The 11,797-nt window shown below is 46.6% G+C and overlaps 1 protein-coding gene across 1 annotated transcript in view; it reads left to right on the forward strand.

The window, feature by feature from the left end:
* The window catches only part of Xylt1 (xylosyltransferase 1), a 296,401-nt gene that overhangs the window by 259,080 nt on the left and 25,524 nt on the right, over positions 1–11,797 (forward strand). Inside the window, exons 7-8 of the mRNA XM_005351043.3 lie at positions 5,978–6,194; positions 8,674–8,850. Coding sequence (XP_005351100.1) covers positions 5,978–6,194; positions 8,674–8,850 — 394 coding nt within the window. The remainder of the gene's footprint in view (positions 1–5,977; positions 6,195–8,673; positions 8,851–11,797) is intronic.

Genomic DNA, 11,797 nt, shown 5'->3' on the forward strand with positions numbered 1-11,797 from the left:
GAGGTACCTGTCGGTACCTACTTTGTTCTCTGCCTCTAGTTGGGAGAGAAGGACAGAGATGGTGTTCTCCATCCTAGTCTCAGTACAGAGATCAGGGTCTGGAAGATATCAAATATGCTTTCTAGGGATGCTAAAATCATGACTGCCCCAAGCCCTCTAGTTTCCTATACCCGTGTCTTAGACCAGCAAGATGTTAGAGTCTACCCAGATCAGAACCTAGTAATAACTCCTGATGGCAAGAAGAGTTTGTATTGATAGCCCTTGGGCACAGTTAGAAGGATGGGTATGGCACCTATCACCTCCACCATCACAACCATTAGCATAAAATAAGTTCACTTCATGAACTGGGATGGGGGGGGGAGGCATGCTGGGCACTGTCCTTGGTGCTGAAGCACCATCCCTTCTCACATGGGTTTCTTTTCAGCTCTTGGCTACACTACATGCCTTTCTACTAAATCCCAGATGATGACAAAAGAGATCAACATTGAAAACTCCCATTTTGATGAAGAAAAACTTCAACACCCCAAATGTCTTGTGGAGTGCTGACCGTGTGTCCAGCACGGCATTAAGCCCTCCCCCACACTGTCTTACGCAAGCCTTCAGGCTAACTCTTAGAGGAAGTCATTGCTTCAGTCTCTTTCCCACCTGCACTTTGAAGCAGCTCATGAAGTGTGGGGCTGGTTCCAGATGTGGAACTTAGATCAAGGAGCCTGGCTTCATGGCTCCCCTGCATCATATAGCTGTAATGTGTGAGCATGTCAGATAATCAATGATTGTAGAGTTTGTGGGCAATCATGCTTTGTTCTGTGGCCTCATTTTCATTTATTTGTCCATTTGTATGTGTGAAGATATGTGTGTGGATATGCAGGTGTGTGTGTGCATGTATGTGTGTGTGTGTGTGTGTGTGTGTGTGTGTGTGTGTGCATTTGTGTGTGTGCACACCCAGCAACACACTTGGCTTTTTACATTGGTTCTGGAGATTGAACTTGGGTTCTCATTTTTTTTTTTTACATGAGAACTTTACCAACTAAACCATAGCTCAATTCTTGGCTTTATGTTTTAAGTAAAATGCTAGTTTTTTGTTTTTTTAAGGGGGTTCCATGACAGGATGTTGGCCGTGAAGAACATCAAGCAGATGGGTTCGTCCAGCAATGTAGGGACATCATTCATCTTCTCTGGATCTTAATTGCTTTTCTCTTTGTTTGTTTTGCTCGGCTGTAGAATTAGTTAACTTTGCAAACTGCTAAGGCTTCTTTGAACACACTGAGAACTCTAGGGGGCAGCCTCCATCCTTTTGGAACACATCAGAAAGTCCTGGGGTAGCACCACACTTGGTGGGTGTAAAAAGATGGCAGCCAGGGAATGAGCAGAATGGAGAAACCACCTTGGCTCCTGATGACACAACAGAGCCCTTCTTCACTGACCTCTTCTCCCCGGGGGACAGTTGGACCCTCTGACCTAATCAAAACCTTACATGTGATTTAGATTCCTTCTCAGCTATTAGAATTTAGTCCCTTGAGTCCCAGTGAAGCCTACATTATAAGTAAAAATAAACTTTGGAAGGCAAGTCATGCATTTCTCAAAACCTAGGAATAAAGTTGAATGCAGGTGCTTCCGTGTGAAATTCAGGCCACTCTGAAGGTGCAAGTCCTCATGGGTCCCCCAGAAAACCTTTCAAAGCAACATGAGACTCTTATTCTTGTCTCTTTGAAGCAGTGGAAATGCTCAAATCCTTCATTTCTATCCATTTGGGAGGGCCCTGGTGAATGGAAGCAGCGAATGACAGAAATCCTAAGAGCTTACCTTGGGGTCAAGTTCAAGGCCCCTAGCTCTGTGACTCTGGAGAAGTTACTTAACCGGCCTTATTTTTGTTTTGTTTGAGGCAAGTTCTTGCTGTGTAGCTCCAGCAGGCCTGGCACTCACTATAAAGCCCAGGCTGCCCTCAAATTCAAGGCAAGTCTCCTGCCTCACTTCCCCAGTGCTGAGATTACCAAGCCTGGGTGAAATTGGTCAGCCTTTCAGAGAGTCCGTTCCTCTAACACCTCAGCTGCATGTCAGATGTGTTAGAGGAAGTGGGTGGGTACCTAGTTGTGTCATTTCTGTGACTTCCTGATTGTCTAGTGGTTGTGGCTTCTGCCTTTTCTGTTGTTCAATCATCCCTTGAGTAAATAATATTTGCTGAGCACCTGGTATACAGAATGCATTGTTCTAGGGATACAGCAGAGAATTAGGAGACAAACATCTCTGCCACCTCGAGACGTACACCTCGTGAGCAGAAGCAGATGATACACTAAATAAGAACCTTGCACGAGAAAGAAGAAGCAATGGATAACAATAATGCATGGAAAGAATTCGGGATACTAAGGATGGGAGAGGGATGTCACCATATGGAAGAACTGATTGGTGGTTGCCCGCATTTATTGCTTGGGTAACTAGTGCTTGCTAAATACTTTGCAAGACCCCTGCAGGGGCATGTGGTTTTGGAAGGCTGTTGGTACTCCTATTGTGAGTTCATAGAGTCCTGTTGAAACTGGCTCTTCATAGTGCCTGTGTTGCTTTGGCGCCACCTGTTGCCCAGATGCCCCAAGGTAACCATGGCAATGAGAAATACAACTGAGAGACTGGAGAAGACATCCTTCTGTATGTTATAAGTTCCATAGAGGCAAACTAGTGCTCAGCCCTGATGGGAGAGAGCCAGGAGCCAACACATATGAAAAGAGAGTGTCTTTAGACTTACCTTGTCTTCCAACTTCACCTTTTATGTTTCAAGTTATGGTGGATGCTCAGAACAGAGTAAATGAAAAATTTAAAATGAAATATCAGCTCAAAGAGTTGACTCTGATCCTCTGCTTAAAACCCAGGCTCTGGGCTGCTACCGTCTTCTAAAACTAAAGTCCTCAGTAGCTCCTGTGGCATGAGAAAGCGTTCTTAGCCTTGAGGAATGGGCTATCTTTATTTAACCATACTTCACCAAAGCACACATTTGCAGCTTATCCTGTTTGCAAAGGCAGTAAATATGGAACCCACTCCCAGAAAACCATGGGCATTTCATTTTGGAGATGACTCATGAATGAATGTTGCATTCAAGTAATAGAACCAGGGACAGTGCATTAAAATCACAAGATGCTGTTAGCCTGTGTTGTAAGGTGGGGTTTAAACACTGCTCCACAGAAGGAGGAATTTGCTTGGCCCCTCACCATAGGTTGTTGTTCACTCTCTCTTTCTGCTAGTATGGTTTCCATATGAATTTTCACATAAGTTATCTGAAATTAGAGTTTTTAGCATGGTCCTGTGCAGCCACTGGACATTATTGTATGATTATTAGTAGCCGAACTCAAGGCAAGATTTGATATTCCAAAGCACAGGGCTTCCTGTCAAACTTCAGTTTTGTTTCCGTAGAAGTGATAGTGTGTCTATAATGAACAGCTCCCACTGAACTTCCCAGGAAGAAAGGGACTTTATGAATGAACTCATTAGGGAAAGAATAAGATCAAGGATACTGGACACATATGTCTTCTGAACACCTGGGTGTTCTGGTGGATTCTGTTGATATGAGTCTTCTGTGTGTCTCTTAGGAAAGTGGCCAGCCTAGCATGGAACAGAACTACTGCAGGGGTGAGGCCAGCCTAGCATGGAGCAGGACTACTGCAGGGGTGAGTCCAGCCTAGCATAGCTGAAGACTACTGCAGGGGTGAGGCCAACCTAGCATGGGTGAAGAGTGCTGCAGGGGTGAGGCCAACCTAGCATGGAACAGGACTGCTGCAGGGTGACTAGGAGAAGATTTACACAGAGGGCTGCTAACCAGAGCTTCAGAGATCCAGATTCCTGGACCAGAGCACAGCTCAGAAGGCTGGAACAGCAGACAGATCCCTGCATTGGGAGCCCTGCAGACTGGAGACTCCCCGTAGATACTCAGTTCATCCAAGTAAGGATCAGTCTTCTTTCTGCTTGATGCCCACGAGCACCTAGAACCATGCCTAGCACACAGTAGGTGTTCAATAAAGTTCGCTGTGAGTGAACTGACCATTCAAGAAGAAAGCTCGCTTATATCTCTGCCCACACTCCTAACACACCCACTCCCTTAGAGCTCATCTAAGGAGCTTTGATTTTCCTAGCTGCAGAGACAGCCAGATAGACAGACAGAGACAGAAAGACAGAAGAGAAGAAATGCCACTTCTGCCTCATCTGCCCTCATAGTCCTAAATGAGGCGTGTGTGTGTGTGTGAGAGAGAGAGAGAGAGAGAGAGAGAGAGAGAGAGAGAGAGAGAGAGAGAAAGGAGAGAGAGAGAGAGAGGTGAGTTGTCTACTATGAAAGCCAGGAGTATTAATTTTGTGTCTGCTTGGGAAGAGCTCAGAGGGGCCTTTCATTTTTTCCCCACCAAATGCAACCTGAGATCATGTAAGTATCAAGCCACGGCAATACCAGTGGTCACTGAATTAGGCCCAGACTGGAATTACACATTATAGTGTGTGTCGATGCCTCAAAGCATAATTTATGCCCACTGCTTCCACAAAAGTACTTATTAGATGTGCCAGGATGCCACCACATCTTGTCATTTAATGTGCTAATGAAATACCCAGAAGATCATAATTTGTTATTTTTTCAAAATATTTTATAAATCCATGGATAATGTGTGATTTGAGAAACAGCTTGAACAGGCACTGTAGCTCCATGGTGGACTACCTGCCAAGCATGCTCAGGCCCTGGGTTTGAGCCCTAGTGCTGAAAAAAAAAAAACTATACAGATTCATACTGATGTGTCGTGGTTTTTATTGCAGAGCTAGGAGCTATAGTTCTTGAACTTTCGGTTTCTCCACAGCAAGCCTTTATTGAACACCTATCATAGGAAGGTTCCTTGCTCTAATGAGCTAGGTATCCATGCGGAGCTTACAGCCCAGAAAGTTCCCAACATGCACCCATCCTGGAGTCTGAATCTGATGTGTGTTCGTGCGTGCATGTGTCTCTTCGGCCATGCTGGCCTCAGAGCTCAGCACAGAGCCAAAGACGACCTTGAATTTATGTTCCTCCTGCCTCTACCTCCTGAGTGCTAGAGTGATGTCACCATGCCAGGTCAACTCGTGATACTGGAGGTTGAACCCAGGGCTTCATGTGTGCAATGCAGTCATTCTTCCAACTGAGCCATGTCGGTGTGAGTGTGTGTGTGTATGAGTGTGTGTGTGTGTGAGTGTGTGTATGAGTGTGTGTATAGTGTATTATGAGTGTGTGTGTGAGTGTATGAGAGTATGTGTGTATGTGTATGAGTGTGTGTGTGAGTGTAAGAGAGTATGTGTGTATGTGTATGAGTGTGTGTGTGAGTGTGTGAGAATATGTGTATATATGTATAAGAGTGTGTATATAGAGAGCATATGTATGAGTGAGTGTGTGCATGTGTGTGTATGAGTGAGTGTGTGAGTATGTGTGTGTGTAGTGTATGTATGAGTGAGTGTGTGTTTTAGAGTATGTGTATATTTGAGTATGTGTGTGTGTAGAGTGTATGTATGAGTGTGTATGCGTGTGTGCATGTGTGTAGAGTGTATGTATGTATGCGTGAGTGCGTGTGTATGTGTGTATGTGCGCGCACGCGAAGGAATTTTATAGCACTGTCCTAAGATGAGGGCCCACGAGCTGTGTTCATCAAACTGTCACAGCAACCACTAAAAGACTGTTGGGAGAAATTTCTAAAAAAGTAGAGGTAAGACTGAATTTGCTCACGTCTGTGTGAGCTGCTGGGTAGCTGCACTAGGCCTCCTGGGCCCCAGTGGTTCTTCTAGCCAACAGGGCAGTAGTAATCCCTATTGCAGAGATGCTATGCCCTGCCTCACCCAGGAGCAATAAGCAGTAGGCTGCATGTGAAATTCTGACTCCTGTGAGCACCCAGCAAGAGCTCAGTAAATACCCTAACTGCCATGATGGTGTCTTTGGGCTCTGGGAAGAACCCTCTTACCCAGGTACTCAAGGTCAACTTGTTTTGCCCAGGTTCATTCGCAAACAGGGCCTGGACCGTCTTTTCCTGGAGTGTGATGCACATATGTGGCGCTTGGGGGACCGGCGGATCCCAGAGGGCATTGCTGTGGACGGTGGCTCTGATTGGTTCCTGCTTAACCGGAAGTTTGTAGAGTATGTGGCATTCTCCACAGATGACCTGGTGACCAAGATGAAGCAGTTTTACTCTTACACCCTTCTTCCTGCTGAGGTGAGTTCCAGGAAAGATCCCAGGGTGGGGTGCAGGGAGAGGTGCTAGGTGTAGCCCTAGCAGAGAGTGAATGTTTGACCGTGTGATCCTGCATCTCTCCAGACAGTGCTGGAGAACCACACTGGTCCCTGCAGACCTGACCTCATAGCCAGACCTGCAGTGCACGGGTGGTGTCAAGGATGCAACCACAGCCTGTACGGTCTCTGCATGCCAAGTACAAAAAGCAACCCTGTTTAGGGCACTCAGCCCATATTTGTAATAGAAAACAATCCAATAGTCTGACTTCTCTAGAAAAAGATGTTACTGCTACTTTGCAGCCAAAAAGAAAAAAAAATGTTAAAATTGCAAGCCCTCTGATTGTTGATGACACTCTTTGGAATTGTGAGGTGCATGCTAACAGTTCCAGGACAGCCACATCAACTTTTAACATATCCTCCAGTCATCAATCATGCAGTGAAGTAATAACCATTTTCAGCACCAGTAATCCCTTTTCTCATTTGAATACAGTTCTGTCATTCCTGTCACTCCCTGAGAGTGCTGTCTTCATTGCACACACACACACACACACACACAGAGAGAGAGAGAGTTGATCCACAATCACCCTGGGAAAACCAAATAGGGTCTCTTTCACTGGCCCTCTCCATTGTCAGCCATCATGGTCAAATGATCAGGGCTCAGCCCTTCCTGTGGAGCATACTGAATAAGCCCCTGCATCTTTGGTAGCATCCGGGTGCAGTCCCCACCGCATAAGGCTCCAGACCATTTTAAAACAGCCAGGCACATCCTGATTAAGTTGCCTGTCACCTACTGGAAGCTGCCTTCTCTGAGATGGGAGCTTCTGGCTTCATCTCCCTGACCTCTAGCTAGTTTTATCCAGACTTCTAACCTTGGGGAAACCCCAGTGCTCGTTCTGTTTCCATGGAGCCTGTGGCTTTGCTCGTGTGTGGTTCTCTGCTCCCCGGCTGTTGGGCCTCAAGTCCTAATCACACAGCCTGGAAGAGACCATGCATCTCCGTGGATGATTCCCATGTAGTATCATATCAGGTCAGGGGCCAGCTCCCAGGAGGACTGGCTGACCACACAGCTCAGCGTGAAGAGCAGCCCAGCCTCTCTGAGCCAGGTTTTACTATTCTGTGCACATGTTAAGTCATCAGCGTTTAATCCTATTTCAGCGGAAATCACCTTTTCTCTCTATTCTGATAACCCCCTCATCCATTATCTTGCAGGGAATTTCTGCATCGTTATAAAGGACACAGGGCAATTGGTAATTGGGTACTTTCCCCCACTGCTTGATGGAAGAGAGGTGCCTCTGTGGGCTTGTAGACAAGTCAAGTTTAAATCCAGGTCCCCTGCCAATGTCATTAGCATCACAGGAAGACAAGTGAGCAGAGCTGAGGGGAAGGTGGAGCTTCATTTTGCTCATCCGCCCATTTAGAAGAGATTCTCTGGGAGTTCGGTTGTTCTCAGCAATATGCCAACGACACCATCGGTACCCCCAAAGCTCTGAGTGCACTCACTTCCCCACCTCTGCCTCAGCACCAAAACATCTCCCTGGGGTCTCTGTCAGAGCCTCTTCCTCCACTGTGTTGTGTCTGCCTGCTTGTTCTTTCTGAGACAGCTCCGGGGCTAAGAAGAAATCTAAAGACTGTGTCCATAAATCTGCAACCATCAGACACATATCCACCAGCAGCTTCCCCTGGGGACCAGGGTCCAGGAGGAAGCATATTCTCCAGTCGGCAGAGCTTGTTATAAAACTGTGTTGAAATAGAAATCGCACTTGTCCTTCTCTTTCAGTAGCTCAGTGTCTGTAACCAAACGCTATGTCCCCTCTCTGCCTCTCTTCTCCTCCCAGCATCACCTCTTTCTCAGAATCTTTGAAAGAATTGACCAAGAGTCCTAATATTAGGAAAAAACTATGCATGCTGGTTCATTACCATAGAAAACACGCAGCCCACATTTACTAGTTTTCTGTCCACACTGGGTGGGCTCCTTCAGCACCACAGACAGAAAGCAGTTCCTCAATACCCAGTTTAGTGACTCTTTGAGCTCAGTGGCTCCTGATTTAGTTCTTTGCAGGCAGGAGCCCTGGCAGCCTGTAGTTTCCTGGAAATCTGTCTGTCATGTTTGCTTCTGGTCCCCATTTGTTGATACATCCAGAGGAGCTCTTCCTATCTGTTAAACAGACTGCAGATGTCCCAGGTGATAAGGGACAGTTATCTTCATGTCAGATTCTAGGCACTAGGGAAGGAAGGTTCAAGACAATAGACTTGTAGGTAGAATTAGCCAGTGAAGACTAAACAGACATCTGCACCCTGAGATGCACAGGCCTGGCAGCTGATGCTGTGTGCCTGAGATAGACTTGACACTGGTGTCCTGGAGAGCCCTTTGCACTCTATGGTCCACAGAAAGGACATGCCAATCTGACACACTTCGTTGTGCGTTACTGGGTTCTCAGGCTGGGCCCTTTTCTCCTCTACAGTCCTTTTTCCACACGGTCCTGGAGAACAGCCCTCACTGCGACACCATGGTGGATAACAACCTGCGCATCACCAATTGGAACCGCAAGCTGGGCTGCAAGTGCCAGTACAAGCACATCGTGGACTGGTGCGGCTGCTCTCCCAACGACTTCAAGCCTCAGGACTTCCATCGCTTCCAGGTGAGCCCACCTGTCCCACCACACCTTCTTAGGAAGCCGCTGCAAGCTTTTAAGGCCAGACCTATGAGACATCTTAACCTCACTGCCCAGCCTGGCTATAACCAGCAGTTAGCACGCATTTGTCCCATGCTACGTGACAAAGCTATAATCCCCAGATTGGCTCCTTAATCTCCCAATGTCCCTGACTTGTGTGTGTTGCTGCTATTATGATCCTTCCATCTTAGAGATAAAGGAACTGGGGTGCAAACACTCAGAAACCTTGTTCATGGTCACACATCCCAAGCTAGAGCAATGGCTCAGTGCTGCACAAACACGAAAACCTGAGTTTGGATCCACAGCACCCATAGTAGAAGCCTGGAATGGCAATGTCCTTAATCCCAGTGCTGGGGAATAGGAGATAGGAAGGTCCATGGGATGTGGTGGCCAGCAGACTAGCTGAAAATGGTAAGCTTTAGGTTCAGTGAGACCCCTGTCTCAAGGCACAGAGAGAGCCCTCATGGGGGATATTTGAGATCCTTTTCCAAGCTGCATACACACATGCACAGGTGTTTGCACCTGCACACATGTACATACAAACACTACATGCCAGAGAGAAATTCATAGATGGATACGTAAGTTAAAAGATGATGGAAGCCAAGCATCACTTTCCAAGGTCATTCTCATCATCTCTACATTGCCTCTCGGTCACATTCCCCTGGAATATTTGTTAACACAATTTTTTTCTGGGGGTATGCTTGAATATCTTGAATATATTGAGGGCAGGTTTTTTGCCCCAACACTCTTGACATTGTGACTGGGTCAACTGTGTTTTGGGGGACCATCCTCTGTGGTCTCTACCCACAGGTGAAGTTGCAATCTTCAACTGTCATGACCAAAGATGTTCCACAATGTCCCTAAATGTGCCATAAGTTTATACTTGCCCCTAGTCGAGAAGCACTGGTCTCCAGCAAAGTCTAGAATATTTTTATACTGCACATTGGAAAACCTGAGGAGCATCCAGGTTGGGAGACCACCATGCTCTCTAAACTTGAAAGACTAACAAGAGGTAGAAACATCAATGCTTTTACAACTGTCTCTGCATAGTCTTTCTCTGTCCAGTTCTGAGCAGTGTGGTAGGGATGCTCATCTGCTCACTACAAGCCAGGAGGATGCTTGGCCCCAGCTCCTACTCTAGATGGAATCTCTTCTCACTCCATGTGCTCCCCCAGGACAGTGTGATGCCTGGGAGGGGTGGGCTCTGGGTTTCTTCTTCTTTCCTTTCTAGAGGAACCCAAACAAACCCTCATGAAATGCTAAGACAGATCAGGTGGGGTCCCTTTAGCCATCGCATCAGCACAAACAGATGACGCCAGGAGACATTCTTGCTGTGGTGGTGCATGGTCCAAATTGCCTTTGTACAGCTTCAGGTCTCTTAACCCAGTCCCTTGAATCATAGCCACATGCAGCATCTCCATCACCAGGAGGCTTGTCCAGGATGCAGAACCTCAACCTCTTGCACCACTACAAGTCATGACCAAACAGGGACCATGTAGAAGGTCACCATGTGATTAGGATACTGTCATGTTGGATCTACTCTTTACTAGCTCTGTGCCAGATCCTCTGTGAGCATTGGCTTTGCTGGGATGGATGTCGTCTGCTTTGTAGATGACAATACTGAAGCACAGAGGGATTAAATGATTTTTGTGGCCATTCAATTAATGAATTTGGTAAGGCTAAGGAAAGGTGAGTATGTGGGACTTTTACAATTAGTCTACCCTGGTTCTGTGCCTCTGTGGACACAGAAAAAAAATCCATTTTCCTGCTGTTATTTATTATCCCCCAACTCCCCCACTTAGCATCTTTAGCTGCCTGTATTTGGTGATGTACTGAGAGCTGCCAGAGGACTCTCAGACTCATATTAACCATGAGCATAAACTTGGGTGAACTGGGGACTCTCTCCACTCACTGCAGAACAAGAAGGCTGCAGGGGGACAATGCCTTATCTATCCAAAAGAAGAAGAGTGGCCCATGACTTTGTCTAGGGTGATCCCTACCCTGCCTGCAGACCTACAGCATTTAGAGACGACAGCCCAGAGCCTTGGTATGTTGATTCCTGGGAGTGTCGCTACCTCAGGCTGTTACTAGTAGTGGCATCTATACAATAGCCGCAACTTTCTGGGGACATCATGGTCTCTGATGAACCAAGCTAACTTAGAGAGTAGACTATGTACACACAGATCTTTTTTTTTGCAATAAGTAAAGACAATGTCTAGACTCTGCTGTCTGTCAGAAGCAGAGAGTTCTTTTCCAAGGAACTCTAAAGGAAGAGGATAATAAAAAATAGGCTCATACCCTTGGGGCTAGAGAGATGACTCTGGGGTTAAGAGTCTTCCTGCTCTTCTAGAGGACCCAAGTTCAGTTCCTAGCACCATGTCAGACGGTTCACATCTGCCTGTGACTCCAGCTTTAGGGAATCCAGCACTCTTTTTTGGGGGGCCTCTTTGGGAACTCACATGTAACATTCACACACGCACACACACACACACACACACACACACACACACACACACACACACACGTCTTTAAAAAAGTATACCCTTCTAGAAGATCAGTCTGTGGTCAGAGAATGGCAGGTAGAGACGAGTCTCTTGCCACTGAGACTGATCATTGTCCCTAGTAAATGACAACCTGAAGGTCAATAGGGAACCTAGTAGCCAGTTGAAGTGTCAGTGGTGACCACTTAACAGCAATTGACAGCATGTGCTAGTCACTCCTCTGCTCACTTCAAAGACAGGAAAATTGAGGTTGGAGCAGTTGGACGATATGCCTAAAGACATGCACACCTAGGAAGCAGCAGAGGGCATGGTCTCTAGTAGACTGACCCCTAGTGCTGTCCAACCCATCTCCAAAACAGATCCCAGGGCTCAGGAAGTAAAGATGATGAGCTGTTCAGAGCCTTTCTTGGGGG

Source organism: Microtus ochrogaster, chromosome 8 (genome assembly GCF_000317375.1).
Source record: "Microtus ochrogaster isolate Prairie Vole_2 chromosome 8, MicOch1.0, whole genome shotgun sequence".
Taxonomy (NCBI): Eukaryota; Metazoa; Chordata; class Mammalia; order Rodentia; family Cricetidae; genus Microtus; species Microtus ochrogaster.